General features: G+C 32.2%; 1 protein-coding gene across 1 annotated transcript in view; it reads right to left on the bottom strand.

The window, feature by feature from the left end:
• Nucleotides 1-5,124: 5,124 nt before the first annotated feature.
• The window catches only part of LOC129799963 (TWiK family of potassium channels protein 18), a 191,991-nt gene continuing 172,202 nt past the window's right edge, over nucleotides 5,125-24,913 (bottom strand). Inside the window, 1 exon segment of the mRNA XM_055844285.1 lies at nucleotides 5,125-6,191. Within this exon segment, the coding sequence (XP_055700260.1) occupies nucleotides 5,158-6,191 (1,034 nt within the window). The 3' untranslated portion in view covers nucleotides 5,125-5,157.

The following is a 24,913-nucleotide window of genomic DNA, read 5'->3' on the forward strand; positions in this document are numbered from 1 at the left end:
ACTTTAAATAAAACTGGAAGTATAAAAAATAATTAAAATTAATTTTCAATATGAAAATTTAAGAATTCGTAATTTTTTAGCTTAATTATCATATAGCAAATTAGGTGGAGACTTGCAAAAAATATCTTAGATTCCTCCAATCTTCTACATTGCAATTACGTATAAACTTAAGAAAAAAATAACTTTATAGGTATAGTCAGAAAAAAATTATTTTCTTTATGGGACACCGGTGTTCCAATCGTCATTAAAGGGTTAAAGTAAAATATTAAATATTAGTAATAATTTGGTAATTTTAGAAATCTATTTTGGGTAATTATTGAAGATTTCTACGAGCTGTTCATAAGTGTATAATGTCCTGATGTTCTATACAAATTTTCTACTGGTTGTTATAAGATTTGACCATTATTTTGCTGTGTGATGTAAGACCTATGTGCTGAAATTAGCATTTGATTAACATAAATGTTTACACACAGAACATGCCATTTGCTTATGCTACCAGACTTGTATAGCATATCCCAGATATTACCACCTTCTAATATATTGTATAATGGTGATTGTTAGTCATAAGTATACTCATGTGACTTTGATATTTGAATATTTCTGCATTGTACAAATACGTATTACTATAATTTATAGCATCATCCATATATTATACGAATGCAGTAATGACTTCAATTTATATTTACATTCAATAACATCATTACTTTAATGATCATTGATTTAATCAAAATGCAATAAATTCATCTCAAACAAATGCCTGTGGATGGAGACGCCAGGTGGTTGATGTATAATTTTAATATTGGATTGAAGGCACATGCACATCTTTTCCAGTGCTTCAGTCAGACACTGGCTAAAATTTATTCAAAGTCAATAATGGCAAATTTAAATTATTTTGCTCATAAATTATATAATTGTTGTGCTCTTTCCTATTAAAACCATGATAAAATGCAATTCCCATATAAGCCATTTACATTTTCCAGCTGAGAAAATTAATACTCTCGGATTGTGCTCCGATATCTCATTAATTGTGGTTTGTATTTATTATTTGCAATATAAAACAGGGATGACCGAAATGAAAAATACTCCGCAAAATGCTCGAATTCATAAGTTTGGTTGTAATATGTCGAAAATTGTTTTTTTTGTATGAATAAAGTTATTTTTATTACCGGTTCCATTCATGATGTCACTAGTCAAGTTTTCGAGCTTTATGTTTAAGCGGTTTACATTCAATTAAAAACAAATCCATTATTCTTTGCAAAGTTTTTCTGCGGTATTTTTGATGCCATATAATTTAATATCTAATAAAAGAATCAATTACTAATTTTATTAGTACTGTTTAATAATAATTGTCTGGAATCCATTAGAAGCGGGTTGAAATTGTCTCGTATTTAATGACTTTTCAAAGAATTTCAATTGTTTAAGATTCTTTGGGCTTAAAAAGTCAGTATAAAGAATCAGTCAAGACAAGACTGAATTTCCCCTATCACTAGGCAGAGACGTATTTTTTTAAAAAAGGTGTTTTTTACAAAAATGGCTTCTAATAATTTTTAGCTTAGCGATTGTGCTAGGGTTTTGTACACAAAACTTTTAGGGTGATAGAATCTAACCGGAGATATAGAACGGCAAAAATGACATCGCTTGTTTCATGCCCTATTTGCGATATGTAACAAACGGTTTAAAGCCCTTTCGGGAGAAGTGGGGCACCTTTGAATTGGGGTACCTTTCAAATAAGGGTTTTTTTTCCTATTTTTATGGATTTAGAGCTTACAATAATATAACAGACTACTTGTGAAAATAAATAAGGTAAGGTAAGGTAAGGCTCAGATTCATTTAAAAATGGGAAAAATTCCCGAGTTTAAAGGTGCCTCATTTCCTCCTTCCTCGGAATTGGATTTATATTCGTTCTTATTTTTTTAAAATTATTATGTTTTCCATAACATGATGTACTCGATTTTGAATAATGTGTTTAAGTTCTTTTTGTAACACCTCTCTGAATTTCTTTTTGGAAAAATTAAAAACAAAATCAAAATTGCCAAATTTAAAGACTTTGATTTTTTTTACTATTGAACAGTAAAATTCAGCACTACTTTACAGTAGAATTAAACCTTTTATGTGGAAGTTTCTTTATAATATTTAAAATTTTATTTTTTCATAATTTTTATTACAAAGTAGAGATTCTAATCTTCAGTGAAATGTGGTACTATATAGAACTGATCAATAGTACAAATATCAAAGTTATTGAAATAGGAATTTTTATTATATTCCCAAAAAAAAAGAAAAAAATAGCAAAACCTCCCAGCTTTGCGGAGCGCTTGAACTCACGAGGAAGAGCTCTCCGTGTATTATCTTTCCACATGTTTTTTGAGTGTATACCGGTTTACTAACGATTAATTGGTACAAAAATTAAAAAAAAAAACATTCCGAAATAAAAGAAATGCTTAAGATAAGTATTTTCATGTTAGAATGTTTAAGGATGAGTAACAAGCATATGGACAAATAAAAAAGTAAATCCAAAAAATGTACATTATTTACGGGTACATTGCCTATTCATTACCGATTAAATCTGATGAAGCTGAATTGGAAATTTCAAGATTTTTCAAATAAATTCAAATTCTAGCAAATCGGTTGAAAAATAAGCCCAGCAATAAAGTGGTTAACTTTGACCTTTAAAAATTCGATAACGATAATTTTTCTCGATCATAATTTTCTAAGGACGAAATATTCACCTTGACTACCTCCAAATCATATTCGAAAATGAAAAAAGATATAGAAGCCGTTTTCGAAATAAACCCAAAAAAACATTAGCGGCGAAGGATGAGAATAGGGGAAAGAGAAAAAAGACTGTCGTATATAATTATATAATATTTTTTTTTAGTTTTAGTTTTTTTTTTATTGGAATTTTGTGTATTCAAAGAAAAGTTCAAACATGTTTTTTACATGACTGACATATACAACCTGAGAAAGAGCTTTTCCACCGTTTTGCTCTGGAGGTTGGTCACCAACGCTAAGACGGCGATGGACGCTGAAAACTACACGGGATCTTAGTTAAACGAAACTGTACTTCAAAAGCATTGTTGATGAATAAATTTATCTTTTATCTTAAAGAAAAATCTAAATATTAACCTAGGGCGAGAGGGAAGTGGCATCGTCTAAGACCGGAAGTCTATATCTCTCACTGTTTAGCCTTTAGCCATTTCACAAGTTGAAGAAAAAGTGGATTATGTAACTGCTATCACTTATTTGGCAGACGTTCGAAAGTGTTATTGTTTTTTTTTAATATTTGGAAAAAAAAGTGATGAAACTCTGAAATATATTCTAAAATAGAGCACACCTCATTACATCTATCTTTAGCCATTTACGATTTTTGAAACAATATAATCAGACGTACGAACGAATATCGTGTCGGAATATTACGGAAACCTTAAAATTTACCATATGATAATAATGCCCTGGAGGGATATGAAAATTTGTAGATATTGATAAATTGAAGTGTATTGCATAAGTAAATTTCTCTACCAACAGAGTTCGAGCAATAAAATTAATCTTCAACTGCGTTTAATCACAACTTTGGGGCAAAATTACTAAAAGCGTTGAAAATAGTGTTTTGTTCCAAATATTAATTGAAAGATAGGGAGAATTGGGAAAAACAAATGGATCTTTTTGTAGTTATCTCAGCTTCAGTCTTAATTGATTAATTCTTGATGGTTTTCCGGGATACACATTTTCGTCTCTAATTTACTTTGGAATGTCACTTAAACACCATGTAATTGAAATTTATACACACTGCCACACTGGTGAGAGAATGAGAATGATACAAGAAATACATCTGAATTTAATATACAGAATCCCTGGATTTCTCAATCTCTCAAACTCCTTCACTGTTGGGGGTCATGTGTGAATTTCTGGCCAGAGAACTTGTGAGTGGTGATGAAGGACATGCTTTAGAAGAAGTTATTCCAGTATTGGATTAAGTTCGTTCACTATAAGTTCAAACATGGTGTTTTTCCTCTGCGTTATCCCTGGATCCCTCCTCAAGTCCATTTGTTTGAAAGCATATGTGAATAGGATTCTTCACTGAAGGAATGACCATTTCCTGCATATGTATATGGGATAATTGTGTGATTCCAAGATATAACCTTGGATATATGGGAAAGATGTCTGTACTTTTTCAGCCATTCCTTCATATTATGTGACGAAACCGATGCAAATTGTTCATTCGTTAAAATTTGATTGCATTTGAATTATGTATTTCCTCCCGTGTTACATCTGTATGCTTTTGGTGTAGCCTACACTTGGTGACCATGTGGGAGAAAATGGAGTGGATATCAAATGGTTTGGAAGATCGTAAATTTATGGCATACGCATAAAGAGTGGGAATACTTGTCCTGTATATATCAATCGTCTGAATAAATTTCTCACATGAAATTCCCATGCATCGTCCATTTCCATGAACTCCGGTGAAAACATCACGTGCACTTGTCTTATTAATCGCACCCCATCATTTATGTTTCACTTTCACCACTTTATCACCTCACTATTTTGCCGTGAGTGAAAAATTTCAATTCGCTAAATGTACCACGTGGAATGTTATTAAAAATTTGCACAATATATTTTATTTAAATTTAATTCTCCTCTGCTTATCACTTGTGCTGAATCTTATAGATGTATCAGAGTGTTGCCATGGAAAGGTGGATATGTGGGTGAAGTGACTAAGCTGGAAAAATATTCCACAAACAAGATTCAATGTGGCAGAGTGTCTCGGTGGTTTTCTCAATTGACTGCATAAATATTTTTCACCAAAAAATATTTCTTCTCTATATGCGTGACTCAGCGAATGGTTGAGAAAGAACGCGAATCATCATTTTTCCTCCCCAGGATGCATTTCTTCTGCAAAGTCAGGAAGAAAGAGTCACATAGAGAGAGAGAGAGAGAGAGAGAGAGAGAGAGAGAAGAGCATCCTCTTTGCAGAAAATATGCTATTTTTGCAATTATTCATCTCATGGTCGAGATTTCTATGTATATAGTTGGTATTATATGTAAGTGCATGAAGCATGGGAATGATGTGGAAGTCTATTCGGATACTGTTGAGGCCACACATCTTCAAACCTTTATGACATCCCCTGGGTACTGCATCGGTTCGTCTCATCCACCCTCTCGTCACATGAACACATCACCCATAATGGGACCCTTTCGTGGAGTTGTTGGAACACCATGAGGACACTTGGATTCATCCTCAAACGTGACCATCTTCTCTCGCGGTTTCACCAGCAAACTTGCAGGAGGTGGTGGCAAGAGTGTATTAGTGGGTTGTAGGTGGGACACTGGTGATCTTTTGGGCGGAGGCAAAGCCAGGTCACCTACTCCACTTAAATTAAATTCACTTATGCTACGTGGCACAAAGTATTCCATGTGATTCTCCATTACACCCGTTGATCGGCGTGCAGGTGTATTACGCTGGAAGGAGTTACTTGAGCGCCTCGGAAGGGAGCTATAGCTGTTGGCTAGTAGATCATGTTGTCGTTGTCAGGATTTTGGGGTCATTGCCACTGTTACAAGGGCCACTTCTTCATTAATTGGCGATGGCAGTTGATCCTGCACACCAAATTTTCGCAACCATGCTATCAGCTCACTCTGGATGAGACTGAAGCACATGGCCACCACTGCCATACCCACAAGAATATACCCGGACGCAATATACTGCGCCAAGTGGCTTTGTGGAGATAGATCTCCAAAGCCAATTGTGCTGAGGGACGCGAAGCAGAAGTAGAGGCTCTCGAGGACACCCCATTGCTGAATCTTATGGAATAGTACAGCACCCAGACTGATGTAGCAAATGAGTATCATGATGCACACTGATATTGGCACTGTTGGTGATGAATGTGAGGTGCTGTGGTGATGATTGTGACTCTTGAAAGTGTTACCATTGTGAAATGTATGCGGTCGTTTTTCTGTATCTAGGGACGGAAGTCCCTTTCCACCAGTTCCACTTGTACTGCTGCTAGCGCTATTTGTCCCCGAACTACTTGCTGAGGTAGATGGGGAGCGAAATCGACGGAAGATACATCGCATCACACTCGATAGGCCCTCACCCATGGCTGAGAGGTAGAGTAGCATTAGTGGGATGCCGAACAGGGCGTAAATTAAGGCAGCTATCCGGCCCCATTGACTACGTGGTGAGACACCTCCATATCCTGCAATTAAGAGACGGGAAGACACGTTAAAAGGACATAATTTTCATTTTTAGACATAAATTCACCCCTCACCGAACGTGCATAAAGAACATTAGCATTAGAAAAAAATATCTTATTCTACCCTTATATTGGCCTAACATTTTTTTCCAAGACATAAATCTTCAGCCTTGTTTAATAATTACGCACCGTATTAAATTGGAAAAGTCTCATTGTTCCCATCGCCAATATCCCTAGCTGTTTTTTCTTTTCATTCGTTTCCCTTTTGCTTTACCGTCAATTCGACAAATTACACAGACTATGTAAATAAACCTGGATATTTATATTTTAGTATTACCTAAATATAAGAAAAAATGGAGATACCTTCCACCGGGTAATTTAATTCTTGGCTCAGTCATACCTTAAAATAATCTTTTAAAGAGAAAGACGATTTTCAAGTGTTCACTCATATTTTTTCCCCAACTATATACTTTATCATTTAAGTTTTTTGGGGAAAAGAACATTTTCTCAAGATTATGATGTGCAACATTTTACAGCGAGATTGTGAAAATCTCATGAGAGGATTCCAAGAGAGCTATGCTATAAGTAAAACACCGTCCAAGTGAGAAATGCACCTTGGCAAAAACTAGGTTACTTCACTATTAACATTAAATCACTAGTATAGGTATGTTGCCAACGAACAACCCATTCTAGTAGCTTTCTAAATCATGGGGGTACGGCGGGCACGGGGTATGTAATTAGTGTGGAATTTTCTTCTTTTGGTGGATTAGAGTGGAATTTTGTAATATTCTCTTCTCAACACTTCCTCTTATTTAAAAAAAAAAACAGTGCTATCTATATAAACATAAAACATAAAATTGAAGAAGTTTCACCTGACTAGAGGGTCAAGATCCTATACATGGATATAGCCTTTCTAACAGACGCGCTAAATACTTGAAACACGGCATAAATAGGGAAAGTGTACTAAAAGAAATTTAATTACACTCTGAGAGCATCCCACAGAGAATTTATGAGTCTGGGATGCGGTTTATCTTGTGCTGTACCATTTACCTTTTAAATACATCATCTCATGTGTGCAAAATGCTAAAATTGCACTACGGTTCACTGATGTGAAAAAATAACTTTAAGATTTTTCAGCATTTAAATTTTGTTTTGAAGAAAAATTTGCAGTAGTAATTGAAAATAAATGATATATTTATATGAAAAATAATTAATTTCACATTTATTTTTAAAAATATTTAAATAAAATTCTTTTTTTCACATTAGGGGAGACTGGGGCAAAAAGTCACACATCGAAAAATTCAAAATTCAATATCTTCCAAGGTAAAAAAGATAGCGGCTCAATTTTTTTTCTATAGATAGCCTCCATAGACCTTCTTCAATGTCGTAAGTTTCTTATTGTTAGAAATCGAACAAGGAATTTAGATAATAAAAAAATATCGAAATTTTTAGCCCTATTTTTGAAATATTTTCCTTGCAGAAGATATCAATTTTGCCCTACTTATTTTCCAAAATGGATGCACTAGTGAATATTTTCTAAATAATTTGGATTTTTTGAATACGAATCCGCTATCTATTTTAGAATTTCACAAAAGTTCTTTTCTCCAGAAATCCTTTCATTAAAAATGGCCACTTGGGGTAAAAAGTAACAAAAGGTATAGAGCAAAAAGTAACAAAAAGCAAAGCAATTTCTGATGTATCACGGCGAAAAGAAACGTCATTACCATGTCTCGCCGCTTGTTCTTTGCATTGGTCAAACGATTTGCAGTCTTTTGTCTGTTTTTTCTAAATTAGCTTGAAAAGCATTTTTCTCGTTTTCCCACTTTTCTCGCAGAGAAAATGGTGTTTTACAATGGTGTAGTTGAATAAATTTTCTATGAAAATATGTCCTCTAGGTATTTTTTCAAATTTACGGAAGCCCGTAATAAAGCGAATCAAAATATTATAATACTCCATGTCTGATACTATTTGCCCCAGAATTTTTGAGAATGGTCACAAAATTATCTTTTAGAAATCGGCCCGATAAACGTATTTCTTTACAAAATAGAGGAATATTACTTTCACAAAGTTGTAAAACGGTAAATTTCCTATAAAACTGCGCTAATTAGAAATTTTTGAAGCGCTCGAGTAGCTTGTAAAGAAAATAAAATATCCGTTTTGTGACTTTTTGCCCCAGTCTCCCCTACTGTTTCCTCTTCTATAACATTAAAAATGTAGATATGTTTATTGTATTCATTTTAACTGATTTGAAGAGTTTCTGACAAAATTTCTCAAAATTTATAATTATAATTGAAAACTCTGTATAAATTGTAGATGATTGCAATTAAGAAATATTTAAATACACAAAAACTTTGTAAAGGGAACCATAATTATTACCTATCCAAAACTTTATAGAAGAATTTTTAGTTTGCATTAATAAATTTGACTGTAAGGTGTAATGTTATCTTTAATAAGTTACTAGATATTAATACATTACTTTCATAAACGTAAGAGGAAAATTTTAGACAATGACAATTGATTGTTTAAATATAAATTAATTTCATAATTGCAAATATTATGGCAATACAATTTGTTAATTTGATTTTGCACCACAGATATTGATATTCAAGTTGAATGTATTTATGCCAATTAAAATTTAATCATTCGTATTTAATGAGGCAATTTATTAATTAACATGAAAGGTAATTATTTATTTATTTGAATTATTTCATAATTTAGGTAAAGTCAGAAAAACCAAAAAAATAGTAATATTATTTTATTGCATATCTTGTGCGTAATAGAAAGAAAAACTTCGATATTATGATGATGCTGAAAGGTATGTAATTTCCTTGATACATATAATGTTCTATTAATTTGACATGAAACGCATGAAAGTCTAGACACAATTTATTACTAGGGACTTAGAGGAGTCTAGACTTTGACCAAAATATACCTATTTTTGGAATATTGGTATTCTATTTCAGTTTCGTGCCTAAAAATACAAGGTTGTGTGAAGATAACTTTAGCCGGTCAAACCTGCAAGAGATGCTGCGAGATTTATATATTATGGAAAATATTGGAAATTTATTATACCATAAATAATATAATAAACCTATTGATCTTGTGACATGTTGACTATTTTCCCTAATAGCATGTGGAGTTAAGAGTGAAAACGTGGCAAAGGAGGAAACCAAAAGATGAGAAAAAATGGTAAAAAATAAGGATTTTGCTTCAAACAATTTCAACCACATCATGCCGTATCACTGATCTCTCTTCATCTTTCTTGACTTTCCTTGTGGCCTAAAAGCCATATGACTCCCAGTCCCAGGCTCCTGTACGCAATTATGACATGTCATGTACGGTGAGTGCAAAAAACGAAAATTCATTCTATAAATAAATAATCAGTTTTCACAGAACATAACACCAATATTCAGCTTTTGTTTCATAAGAACAGATTCAACACGCCATTCTATGCTCATCCCACTCATTCATATATGTAGGTTGTTTAGATACGGAAAACAAGAATACCTTACATTCCACAAGTGAACTTTATTGAAGGCTAGAATCAAATTAAACAAAGCAGAAGATCTCTTTAGTTTGGGAATGGGTAATATATTGCGACATCATCCAATTTTAATATACATTTTCATTCAATGTATATTCTAGTACATCGTGGTTCCACCCATCATCTATACTTTACTCTGTCATTGTTATTGAATCACTTGAGATCAAAATTTAATTCTTCTGTTTTTCTTGGAGGATTGAAATGGGATAAAAGACTTTTCTACTCAGGCAAGGATTGAAGGATCACACCATTAAATTTATCACACGAAATTGATTGCGTTGTATGTTTCTTATTGTATATTCATTTAGAGGAAAGTGTGTTACCTTCAGGTGCCTCAAACTTCGAACAACTCATTTTTTTCTATATGATTTTTAATGAATTTGATACCTTAATATCTAGTCATTTTTTTTAATATTTAGTAAATTTGTTTTCTTGAAAGAACCATGGATTTACTTCATTAAGAACATAGAAAAAAATTGAGTTGTCCCAAGCTTGAGTCGTCCAAGGTACCGCGCTTTCCCCTACACATCGCAAAATTTTTCTTTGTGTGTAAACATCAACATTTGTAATAAAATCATGAAATATTTCATGAATTACACTTGATGTAGTAATATTCATTTTTTTTTTGCCAGAGAAGAGGGCTCCATTCCATACTATTATAAGATGGCTTTATAGTACCTAAAACTCTTAAGAGATGTGTTTTAAAACATTGTGCTTTTAAGCTTTTCAATTTTGAGATAAAAAAAGCTTAAAAGTAATAGTTTAAAATTTATCTCATATAATTGGAATCTAGCCTAAAACTTTCCAGAAATAAATGTATTAATTTGTTTTTCTTCTGCTTTCTTTTCCGTTTTGCCTGCCAGACTCATTTAGGTCCATAAAGCCAAATTTCAACACTAAAATAACCTTAAAAATCTTTTTAGAATATAAGAAATTTTCGTTAAAATGGAGCATTTTAACATGAATAACTTGGACATGTTCACGTAAATCGCGTCATAATGCTCCATTTTGAAGAAAATTTCTCACAATTTTTAAGGATTCTTTAGAAAAAATTGAGATTTATGTTTCAGATGATATTATTGTGAGGCTGCTTAATTTTAGATTAATCAGACAAATCAGTTTTTAAAAGTCAATTCAAAGATTTTAAGCATAAAGACTCATCTCAGAATAGAGGATATTAATTTCTAAAAATATGTTGATCATCAGGTTATAATAACGAAATTTTCAAGTGTTTTTGAGCATAAATTACATAAACGAAATAGAATAGCCTTGAATGCAACAGTTGAGATATTATATTCGTGCTTGAAGCATTTTATGATATAATAAAAATCCTAACATTACTTGTAATGTTGTAGTTTTATTGAAATAACAATATTTATCCATACAAGAAGTTTACCAAAAGTAATGAAAAGTCAAAATTCAATAGCCAAATGCTCAAAATAGTTTTCTTTTTGCTAAAAGAAAAAAAATTAAAGAAAGAGATTCTTCGAGATGGATAATATTACTTTCTAACAAAATATTTTTATGCAAGTGAAAAATTTTTAATAAATTGCATTGTGCATTGTTGTATTTTGGGGATTTAATAAAAGTACATATAATAGTTGTGAGAAGGAAAAAACGCAGCAATTTTTATTATCATGGAAAACTGAGCAATTTTCAGATTTCGTATTAGTTTCGATGTATAACCTATACTTCTTACATCCACCAAGAATTCCTAAAATTCACTGTATTCTGTATTTTAGAAAATCAAGAAAATCAAGTCAAATTCTCACTTTCCAAAAATATTTTGATCTACTTTATCCTAAAGCTCTTCATACATAATTATTTATCAACCTATTAAAATTCCGGTTTGTGTTCTAATTCAAATGATTAAGACCACCCAGTTTTGTGAATACATTGAATATTTAAGCTTAGTGGTTACGAATTAATTATCTCGTTTATTGTTAATGGTGATATGCTGTGTAATTGACAGGGTGGGCTAAAGTATCAATATAGGTAGCTCGTCAACACATAGAAATTTATAATCACTCTATATAAAATGTATCTATTAAAATCTTAAGACGATTCATATTAATCGTCACTAATATGTGTTATAAAAATAAAAAAAATGTATATCTAATCTTTAATAACAGGAGTAGAAAAAACTTTTATTATTTGACGATAAAAATCTGTATTGGATAGCCACGAAAATTGCTTTCTAAATACCACAAATATGATTATACTCATTAAAATTAAAGGAATCACATTTATTTTAATAAGAAACTGTATTTGTGCTATTTAAATAAATTTAACCCGCATTGTTGACTAAGGTTTGTATTAAAGCAGTTGGACACTTCTGGGATGATCGAATATACCAAGTTTAAAATCAAACAGAAGCTAAAGCCATTTAACGTTGTGGCACATTTTGCTCAGAAACTCATTCAACCAGAAAATATCTGGAAAAGAATTTCAATTCAGATGGTCTTGATGACCCTAAAGATTACTAGCATGATTTACGAAAGAAGAGAAGGGCTTTGCGAAGGTTTGGATTTTGACGATAAATAATCTATCATATTAACGTTCTATATTGAGAAACAAATAAAAACAAAGACTAGTCGAAAAATGCTTTTTTTTAACTCTGTTTTATTCATATTTTTAATTTTCTTATGTATTATTATTTCTGAAACGGATGCGGTATTGTGTTTTTTGCAATGTAGTAATCTCATTAGTGGGCATTCTTGAAACAGCATCAAATTCTAAGCCCATGAAGCCGTTTTCGGAATGTAATATTTTGAAGTTTAATATTTTGAATTTTTTATTAATTTTTAATGTTGACCCACCAAATACATTTTAGTGGTTTAGCATTTTTATGTCTAAATTATATACCTATATTTATTACCCTACGAATATGAGCTTGATCAGATTGTTGTTAACTGAATTATAATAGGGTTGAAGGAACACCTCTTCGACAGGGAACCCCTATTGACATTTTTGTCAAAATGTTGAAATCTATTTAATGCATTCAATAAAACCGAAGTTATGTAACGTTTTTTTCATTAATCTGCGTTCTTCGATAAGAATAAGTGTTCGAATTTCGTATTTCAAATGGAACAGAGTAGGATGTCAATAAGTTCTGACACGAGTTCTTAAAGTGTCAAGAGGTGTTCCTTTCACCCTAATCGGTAGTAGTATCAAGCAGTTATGAAAGAATGAAAACCAATGCTTCGTTGTTTTAATCGATTGAATCAAGGTTATAATTTAAAAATATTTTAAAATTCGTTCAACTACCTCATTGATTTTCTCCAAAAATTTTTCTGAAAAAGCGGAATTTATCAATCTTTTGATTCTATTAAATTTTGAAAATTCCACCTTTCAGGGACCACTCTTCTCAACACATTTTTGCGTTTTAGGTATTTTATAAAAAAATATATATTATATTACACACGGTCCTTTATTCGTTTAATTTATAAGTCAACTGAAGCACTGTTAACATGACCTTCATGAAGATTAGTTACGATTTTGCTTTCAATTTTGAGTGCATTAGAGAGATTGTTTATGTGGTTAATTCCTCCATATAAGAAATTAGAGGAAAAAGCCCATGCTTTCAACGGTCCCAAGCTTTATAATGACTAAATTTTTCCTATGTTTTTCAATAAATATGACTCATCGCACCTATGTTTTAAAAACTAGAGGACAGTGTCCTGTTTTTAAAATATATTGCGAAGTCACATTTATTCAGAAACATAGGAAAAATTTAGTCATTGTAAAGCTTGGGACCGTGCAAAGCATTGACACTTTCCCCTACCTTTGAATAATTCCTAATACCGGGTATTTAAGGTCAGGTTGAAAAGCCTCTGGATAGTATACTTCTTGATTATGCAAGATTGCGTTTCGGTACGTTGAAGAAATGAACTTGGTATTTCTGAAAAGCTTGAACCAGTTCCAATCTATTAAAAACTGATAATGGATCGGTTATGAATCTACTGAATCTATAATTTTTTTTTATCCAAAATGCAATTGTATCTTTTCTAATTTGTTTTGGCAGATTTTTTTGAGATATTTATAAATCGATTCAAATCGGTTGTAAACCAGTAAATTAAAAATAAGTTGGGCAATAAGAAAAACTTTGCAAATGCTCAAAATCATAAAATTAATATAATAATAATTTCGGTCAATTGGATGGACTTTTAAAGAAGTCAATTAATATAGATAAATGATGGAAAATAGTATTCTGGTATACAATCTAAGTCACAAGTTCCAGCATTTTGCAAAGTTGGAATGCTTTGCCATTCCTTATCTATTTATTAAAAATTTCACAGCAAAATGGACAACAGTGATGTAAAATCATACTGTATTAGTCCATAAATATCAATTTTAATACAACATATCATCTGAAAAGTTCAATAAGGGTGGCTGCTCTCAAAGAAGGATAAGTTGACATGATCTTACTCACATCCTAGTGCTACGTGCAGAATACACGCAAGCTAAATTTGCTGTCGTAAAATATTTATCAAACCTTTCCGTGTTCAACAGTTTTATAGTCATTTTGTGGGTAACACTGGCATGTTTCAAGGGTGGTTGCCTCTATACATCTGTACGATATAGATGCGGTTGCAAGATCTGTGGAGCATTTTTTCTGTTGTCTCTCTTTTCTTTCCAAAAACCCTTAGTTTGTGGATTGTGTTTTTTTGTCACGTGTCGACATAACAATTTTTCTTCTCCTGTTGTTGGGTTGCTGTTTTCTTTTTAATAGGTTACACGTTGCTGAATATAAAGCATCATCGTTCTTTTCGTATTCATGAAAATTTAGCAGCAACCAACACTAACCATTTATAAAGAATTTATAAGTAGAATTTGTACAAGTAATACTATTTGTACATTTTGCTCTTATTCACTTGCTATATTATAGTCTTGGCGTGTATAAAATTTCCATTTCTCTCAGGGTGGTTTAGGAATTCTTTTTTTTTTCTCTCTAGCATCATTCTGAATTTCGTATGTGACTTAAGGGATATAAAAATCTTCCTTGGGTTTTTATTCTTCACCAGGTAAAAATTTCATCTTCTACGACTGACGGAAGTAGGAAAGAAATTTCTCCTTGCATCTCTAATGCAATATTATTTTCTATTTTGCATGAGAGTGACTATGAATTGTGCTGAGAGAGATACCACCAGGGTATACATTGTGGAGAGAGTTGTAGGGAATTCTGTATAAGCTCTTGGACGGCAGAAACACGTGTGCAAGGTCGCTGGGGAAATTATTCTTGTTTTTGGTGTGAAAATGTGGAAAACACTATTATAAAATACAAAGCCCCAAAAGCTTATGCATACTGTTTCACATGTTAAACAGTGATCTATAAAAATGTTATAACGCACTTACAATTTTTATATTCTTGGCCATTTTCCACACATTTTCTCACCGTTCTTTAACACACCACCTGCATATAGAAAATTTCTCTTTTATTGCTTTTTGCTTATGTTTTTTAATGCGAAATATGAGAATACACCGAATGCAAATTCTCAGCAGTAGTCAATAAAAATGACTTTAGTCTTTTACACATTGCGAGAAATTTTCGTCAAAAATTTCTTTATTAAAGAAAATTGACTGTACTTGCTGTCGTGGAAAATGTTAAAATTCCGTCAAAGAGAAAAATTTTTGTGAAAATTGCTTTCCATAGGTTAAGGTGTTTAGGAGAATGAAAATTCAAAATTTAAAATTTTAAAATTCTTCAGACCTTTGTATTAATTTACATAATGGCCAAAGAGAGACGAAAATACTGGTTCTTTTAATAATATGTTGTGGAAAAGCCTTATTGGAAGACTTCTAAAGGGCAACGGACTACGGAAATCTGATATGTATATCAGAAAGTATAAGATATTATAAAAAAAATAAATAATAAATAATGCTGGTAGCGCTGGTACAACATTCAATGAAGGAACTATGCCTTCCCGCAAGGGGATTTCTAGACATGCATTATTATTTTTTTTCTTATACGGGATGAGGTTGTTAGTGCCATGTCCGTGGAATAAAGTGCAGTGAAGCTCACTGGATGCAATCCAAACACTTTTAACGCCAGAAAAATTCCTGATGGCCTAAAGGGAATTCGTACCCGGAGCACTTGCATCATAGAGTGAGTGCTCTACCATTTGACCCATTGAGTTCCCTGTGACAGATATTACATTTTCAAATTATCCGCAGTTTAAATCAATTAATAAATATTTTAATTTATTTTTAAATAACTAAAAATGATTAAAAGAAAATGAATAATCACTTTTAAAGATTTCATACAACATTCCTGTGAAAATTTTAACAAAGAATTTTAGTTTCTTTTAAAAATATTGTATTTCGAAATTATGATATAGATGCTTATAGTATGAAACCCGTCCGAAATATTGCCTAGTGTCTCCTAACCTCTAATTTTACATCATAATAAGGTAAGTGAAGCATAACTGTGTTATCACACTTGCACATTAAAATTTTAATATGATTCACATTAATTGTCGCCGGTGAGAGTCCAAATGTGTAATTTGTGTGTTTGAATCATTTTATATTCAAAATTTGATCTATTTGTTGATAAAAAGGTAGACTTGGCCCGCAAAATTTGATATAAATTGATTTATAGCATTAATGCGAGAAATTAATGCGATTTTCTCTTTAATTTTTTTAATGTGAAAAATATTTAAATTTAGGTATATATTTAAATTTTGGGTAAATATTTTAAATTATTAAATTTATTAAATATTAGCCGTACTCACTATGGCGCTGCTATCTTGTAATATCGTTATTTCGTTATCTCGTTATGTTCTCGTAATGTAATTTATAAATGAAAAATTATAACAAGATAACAGATTACGGAGATTACGAGATAACAACGCCATAGTGAGTACGGCTATTAAATAAAATTTATAAAATTTATAAATTTATAAAATATTAAATTTATTAAGGTAAATATCTTAGGTAAATATTTTAATTTTAGGTAAATTTAAACTTATTTTTGCAGGCCAAGTCCACTTCTTTATCAATAAATAGAAAAACCCCAAATATTAAGTGACTCAAAGACACAAATAACATATTTGGACGCTCACAAGCGACAATTAATATGATTCACATTAAAATTTTAATGTGCAAGTGTGATAACGCCGTAATATCGACTATGGAAGTTGAATCGTCATCCTAGTACAAAATGGTATTATTTTAAAATTTTTCATCGCTTTACTAATGGTTTTGTTCGAAATTCCCAGAAATTCCTTACATTTTTAACAAATTCATAGCGAAAAGTTTTAAGGAATCAAGGATCCCTCTATTATCTACGAATTCATATAATTCCCCTAATTAATCTAATTAAAAATATCTGATTTTTTACAACTACACCGTGCTTACTATTGCCATACTTCCCCATATATAAATTTAAATATTTTGTAAGATATTCAAAATATTGGTATGAAGAATATAGTTCGTAGCCTTAAAAATATAATTTGAATATGATTTTGTTGTTAAAAATCAATAAAAGTTTGTTTTCGTAATATCTGACTGACATGAAAAATTTTACATCAATCATTAGAAGGAACGCACAGTTAAATTTTGTTTTATTATTTTAGTAAGATTGACTGGGAGAAAGAATATCCTCAATCATCTCACGTTTACTCTTATGTCCTGGACACACTTACGACTAAAGTCCCGAGACGACTAAGCTGGTTCATAGCCAAGTCAGTTCCTGACATACTACAAACGAGGTTTAACATTTTCTGGCACTCACAAAACATAACTTTCGTGGGTTTTATGCAAATATTTCTACTGAAATGCACTAGTAATCCTTTGAAAATTAAACATCTTGTAAATTTATTTGACAATTCACGTATAACAACAAGAATTATTCACTAGAATCGCCAAAATTGGATTAAGTCTCGAGTTAGCTTCCACCTCACAAATAATTGTAATTAACAATAATTATTGGACGTGTACTGAGACATGATATTACAAATAATTTCATTTTCAGAGGAGTGTTAGTGCATTTCAGTAGAAATATCTGCATAAAAACCCAGGAATGTTATGTTTTGTGGATACCAGTGAGTACTAAGCCTCATTTGTAGTGTGTCAGGAACTGACTTGGCTATGAACTAGCTAAGTCGTCTCTAGACTTTAGTCGTAAGTGTGTCTAGGGCATTACAGACAGTTGCGAAAACGTATTTAAAAGCATATTTAAAAGAAAAATTATTTTATGCTTGGCATTACACATATTGCTGACATCCTCATTATTTAATGATGATATGTTATCCCTAAATAATAGTTTTTATGCAATATTTCATCTTACACATACCGCATAGAGACTAATAGTTCCGAAACTTATTTTTTGGAATAAAAAAAAAATGGCTTCCTTTCATAAATAGTGAATATAAAAGAAGTAGTATGATAATTTACGGATATATGAGTGGGAATTGTGCAAGAAAGTCCTCATTTGTCATGTCATCAAGGATAAATTCAACAATAATTTCCTTGGTATATTTTGGCAGCTACAAATTTTCTAATTTGCATATTTTCCAACTGTGCCAATATTTGCACATTTGCATAGACATGGATGAAAACTCTAGTGATCCTTACACCACCCTTTTCTGTGTTATAAAGGGAAAATGTAACTGCAGATGGATATTATTTTTTTTTTTTTGTGGCAGATGACAATCTTTACGCCATTCCCAATTGAGATAGGGTTAGAAGGTGAAGAGTTGAAGAGAAAATATGGCCAGAAAAAAAATCAATTCAGTCATACAATAAAGGCGCATATGATGTAATATTTATAGCATGTTGGGTATATTTTTTTTAAAAGAAAAATCTACTACGGATAAAAAAAACTGTAGACATATATTGAAGTGGTAAATTATGATTTATTATTTATGGATAGATATTTAGCGAGATAAAAGAAAAGGAAAATGCTCTATGAGAGTGCGTTCAAAAAGGGAAGTGTGTGAAAAATAGGCTGAAAAGAATCAAGGGAGTAATATGGTGAGAAGGGCAAAAAAGCTCAACCCTCATCTTACGATAATAGTGAGTATTCTTGAGCTTTAAAAGGAGAGTGTTCAATTTGAATTGGTCCTATTATAAATTCGGAATTTTCATCGTCTAGCAATAGCTTTTGGAGAATTCCTCTACCCATATACTATATATAGTATATAGTATAATATTATATATGAAATATGGATGTGTGGGTATACAGCTTTTTGGTGCTTTTTCAACAAAAATAAATTCCAGAAAGATAACTCGCTTTTCTGTATTTTATCGCAGAGCCATCCATACTACCATATTTGAATGTTATTTTAAAGTATCTCCTGCATGAAGTATAAGTTCTGTTTATCTGACAAAACGGACTTACCGAGTGGGCGCAGGATACTGAGTATAGGGTACAGAAAAAGTCAGTGAAGGGAGTGTGGGTAAGAGGAAGAGCAAAGGGATACTTTTTTCCGGAAAATGGTATACCAATCCAAATGCACATCTCACGATAATATGATAAAATATTGTAAATGGGAAGGTTCAAAAAATTATTCAACTGTAAAACGGGCTTATTCGAATAAGGGGTGGTAGAGTTGGATGATTCAGATGTGGTGAACCATGCGAAAAAAAGATGGTTGGTAGTTGACAGAATTGGTGATATCGCTGAAGTAGAGGCAGATGAAAATTGTCGTATGATGGAATAAAATTGCATAATAATGATATAAGAAAATGGTAAGGATTTTCTCGGTCTTTACGAAAAAAAAACTCTATTTCCTTCCATTCACTCAATTCACTAAATTATTCACACTAAAGTACACAGTCTCATGAATTCACATCTTATGTTATCATATAAATGTACATTTATATTTGTTTTTTTTTTTCCTGGCTTTGATTCGAATTCAACTTCTTCATCATCCATGCAATATACTGTTTGATGTTGAATTGATGTGGCGCGCCGATATAAAAATACAACAAATCAAATAAATAAAAATGTTGAGAAAATCGAATTTTGATATTGATACGTTTCAATATATCTGTTTATTCTTTGGAATTTTTTTTTGGCCTCAGCAATAACGACGATATTACAATGTTTGGAAAGAGGGCAAAAGATTGCCACACTGCAAAATCCCATAAACCAAATGATAAGGGTTGTCTGTCTTGTATGTCAAGTGTGTAAAAACCCATTTTGATCGGTTGGGCCTCGTTAAGATATCCACTCTCTGTAAATTCACAATCTATTCATACCGCACCCCTTTTCCAGCACTCATTGTGGCCCTTCAAGCATAATATCGCTGAAAAGACACACACACACCAGGCGCCCCCATCGAGTGCGAACGAGGCTAAAATGCGACACTCATTAAAAGTCACACATCCAGGGAAAATATTCTGTAATCTCCATTTGTTGATTTATTGTACGTGAGTCAGCCTAAATAATTACTCATATATCTGTTTACATTCGAATAGGCAATTAGCAGTAATTTTACTACATTATTCATGACATTTAACTCACTCTCATCGTTATGTGTTTTATGTATTGTTTTGAGTGTTTTATAGGCCTGTCGATTGTAGAGTCAACTACACAGAATACCCAATGGTGCAACTTTATTTCTACAACGAAATCTCTTCAAGGAGTTTCCATCAACAAATCATTCCCGTTTTGGGTCACTGTTCACAAGAAGTGACGGGATGTTTTCGCCCCATAACCCCCTTGGCCCTAATAAAGCAATTGCGAGTGGTGCAGAAGACACCAGACAAAAAAATGGTGAGAAGAAAAAAGAATCTTCTCTACAATAAAACACTCTAGTGGAGAACAATAGGGAAGAATATAAATTTATTTGAAAAGTTTTAGTCGAAAAATAAAGTTGAATTTGCTTACCAGGAGAGTCTCTGTGAAAGAATTAGTGAGACTAAAACTTGCATTATGAAGCTTATTTAAAAAAAAAGCTCGTACTACTACACTATAAATGTTTTTTTTAGTACTGGGAGTATAGAGAGTATATAATATATGAGATCTTTTTTTTTACATTTTTGGTTTATTTGCAAGAATGAATAAATAAATTGTAGGTGAAATTCTTAAAGTGAGCAAACTCGGATTGCATGCAAATTCGATTTGGAACTGAAGTTAGGAGTTGCTATGCACTGATGTTGAATAAAATTTCTGAAATAAATGTAAATTTTGTGTTCAGACCAAAATATCTGGGTTTTTGATGAACTTACAGAAAGAAATATAGGTCAGAATACTCTCTATAATTTTGGCCAGTACGACTGTTCGAGAGTCGATAGTCAATTTATTTCTTTTTCAACTCGTTTATTGACCTGAGCGCCGCTTTCGTCCATGTGACGAACTTCAAGAATGTAAGAGAATTGTGATATTTTGTGAAACCTTTATTTTAAATCTAATTTTAAGTAACATATGGTCGAGTTAAAGGGTTCATATAATTTCTTGTATGCTTTCACAGCGTTGTTATTGGAAAAAGACAGTTTTCGACTATAATATAAGAAAAACAGGAGAGATGGCATAGCCTGAGCAAAGAAAAATATGGGGGAAGTAAATGTCCTCTACAATTATATGCCGAAGTAATTATTCAAGTAATCAAACTGATTCACTAATGTGTTGGTTTTACGAAATTCAAATATTCCACAAAGATGGTCAAGAAAGTTTTTTTGTAAGCGGCAAAATGTATTTTGACAAAGTTTGACTGAAATCAGAGAACGTGAGATTTTATGCTGATATTTCTTATCAATCTCAAGTAAATTATCCCGCAAACTATTGTCTATCCCTAATCACTTCTCTATATTTCTGGTAGCATACGAATTCCGGAGTCAAAGAAGAACTGTTCTTTAGATTCAAATCAAGAGTCTACATATTTTTTGGTTTCTTAATGCTGATCATTCAGATTATGGGGATCTCAGTGGTGCAATAGGCAAGACCGTCATGAGTCATCGATCGGAATAAATGGTAATCATATTGATAGGGAATCCCGAAATCGTAGGGAAATGGGATCTCTCAAGGAAAACACATCAACTTTTCCCAAAGCTTTTGGCTCAGGCTGCAAGCCTTCATCCGTGGTCAAGTCTAGCATAGTGACAATAGAAGTAGAATAGTGACAACTGATGAAGGCTCGGAGTCTGAGTAGAAAGCTTTGGGAAAAGTTGATGATTTTTCCTTAAAATATCCCATTTTCCGAAAATTTCAAGTATATAATATTGACAGGGAAGGTAGAGGGTATAAAGAAGTATCCAAAAAGCGAATAAAACGTTTTTTGTAAAAAACCGAGTTGTTCGACTTATATTCGGAGTCGTCGATATTATAAACGAAATGTACGTCTACATCATAGAATTTCAACATACTTCATCAAGGTCTGATCACAGGTTACCGGCCCTTTTTAATGGTTTGCCGAGCTCTTATTATAGTCTTTCTTGATTCATGTTTTGAATATAACAATACTATTGAAACTGTGATATTTCAATACTGTGTACACCGGGCAGGGTTTCATTAAGGGCAGAATCACATTGACAGTAAAATGCTCATCGTTACCGTCAAAGCCTCACCGTATTTCGTTAATTTACGCATTTTCATTGCAATTCTTACGCAAATTTTCAATTACCGTGTTACCTTACATCATACTCGATGGCACTAGGTGAAAATAATATAAGAAAATTGAATAAATAAAACGAAAATGCGATAAACGGTGAGCAAAGAAAACTGTACGAAAAACTGTAGCAAAAAAATCCTACAGTTTTTTTTGCTCACCGTTTATCGCATTATTGTTTTATTTATTAAATTTTATTATATTATTTTCACCTAGTGCCACCGAGTATGAGATAAGGTAATACGGTAATGGAAAATTTGTGTAAGAATTGCAATGAAAATGCGTAAATTAACGAAATACGGTGAGGTTTTGACGGTGACGGTGAGCATTTTATTGTCAATGTGATTCTTCCCTAAGTTGGAACACTGAGAAAAAACGGGGGTGCGATTAACTTTTTTTCCTCATAACTTTAACACTTTTTAGGTGTAAAAATATATCAATTTTTTTAATGTTAATTTTACACCTTTTTAAGGGTAAAATTAACATGCAAAATGGTAATTTTAACCCTTAATACACCTAGAAAGCATAATATATTTACACCGATTTCGGATCAATACTGCAGGGTAAATTAAACATTTCCGGAATGTTATTTTAACTTTTTGGACTTCTCTCAGTAAAAGATTCCAGTTAGGGTTAGTTGAGGATTAGGTTCTCTTAAGGAAACTAGCTATTACATCTTTTACAATCCAGTCAGATTTTTCAAAGTGGCTCCAGTCTAGACTAACGTTTTAAATCGGATTGACTGTGTTTGTCCACTTTCTTATAGATACGAAGACACAGCCCCAGAAGGTAATACTGCAGCAAATAGTAACGTTTATAATAACCAGAATTTTCAAAAATGCATATCGTTCACACAAACAGGAAGAAGTTGCTTCTCAACTCCCAGTCCCTCGGAAACGGAAACGATTGCTGATCCATAAAAAAATTCTTGTCCGCTTAGTAGTTTTCCCTTAGGTTCTTAATGATCCATAAAAAAAATATTTCTTACATGCCAAATGCCAATACTTCGTTCGTTTTTGATACTGAATCTTTTACCATTAACTGATGTTATCTCTTCTGAAAAGTTACCAGTAAATATAGAATACTATCTCTGGTTAGAAATGTTTAGCTTTTACTACTATAAATCAAATTTGAAAGTGATGAAGGACTGTAATCAGATTTTACAACATTATTTCAAATTACAATTCATATCACGTCAGTGAGTTCCTCAGTGCACTGTCTGTCTAAATCTCTATATCCTTCACTGAAAATTTTCTCACAACTTTTCACTCCAAGTATGACTGTTGGTGGCAGAGTGGAACCACAGAGGAGACATCCAAAATAAACCTCACAATCATCATGTGAGGGTTGGTGTTACAGTGGCAATAACACATCGTGAAATTAGTCGTCATGAGATACAGCATTCAATTATAATAAACCCTTATGCGCTACTTATAAATAGTTCGGGATAGATGCATTTGAATAGCATTAATAACAAAATGAAATGTTGGAGGAGTCAGGGTTATATGAGTGGAAGAACAAGGAAGATCATGGCAACGTGTACCATCATGTAATGTCCTTCAGAGTATATGTATGTAACAGCAAATATGTAACATGTATAAATTTAGAGCAATAGAGCACAAAGTGTATTTGAATTTAGTATTGTGGCTAAAGTTAGATGAGCACAAAGAGAAAATTGTATTATGGTTTGTGGTTTGAGGTGGGTTAGGAAATGTTGAAAGTTCGCGGTTCCAAAGCGGTAGGATTGGGTACAATATTGAATATATAGCACATATACTACCACTTGGTGCATGTATAGGCATTTGAAAATGATGGCTTTCAGTAAATTGTGGCATCTCAATTATGCATTATCTAAACATCTAAAGGCAAAATACATGAGGCTAAAATATTAATAGAAATTCACCCCAATAATGCATTTAGGCAATATTGGACAATTGCTACATAGGAAAAGGTTATGTTTAATGTGCATTTTGTTGGAATATCCTATACAAAAATTACTACATACAATGATAATTGCATGTTAAAATTGTATACAAAATTGATTGCAGTAGTTATTTTCAAAATTGGACGTAAAAGCACATTCAAATGATATAACACATATGACGGTCATCAGTGGGTGTATATATAGTGAAACTTTTTACTGTAATGTTGCAGAGAGGTGGAAAATTGGCAAATATATTTCGTTTTGTAATCAGTCACTCCTGTCAACATCCTGTACAATCGAATTAATATCAAATATATCTATACATATACCTCAAATTATAGACTCCCTAAACAAAACCCTTTATTTTGTCCAGAAACTAATTCTGTTCATAATAAAATAATTAAGTTTACCTTAGTAGGAAACATCTTCGCATCCGTATCAATTTTCCATAGTTGATAAACCCACAGGAGTATACATGACCACAATAGCGCAAAACCCCATAAACTTTCGCATGAGAAAATCCCCTTTATGTTTTCTAATGCAAATTCTTGCTAGGTGGAGAATTTAATTGAAACTTTATTATATACGTGGTGTATATTTGAGTTTTTGTCGCTTTCAATAATTTGGTGAATAATACACTTTTTTGCTTCTGTTTTTTTTATAGTTCGAATTGTATCGAGAGAGCTAATTCCTGTAATCCTTGGTA

This window comes from Phlebotomus papatasi, chromosome 1 (assembly GCF_024763615.1).
Source record: "Phlebotomus papatasi isolate M1 chromosome 1, Ppap_2.1, whole genome shotgun sequence".
NCBI classification, from domain to species: domain Eukaryota; kingdom Metazoa; phylum Arthropoda; class Insecta; order Diptera; family Psychodidae; genus Phlebotomus; species Phlebotomus papatasi.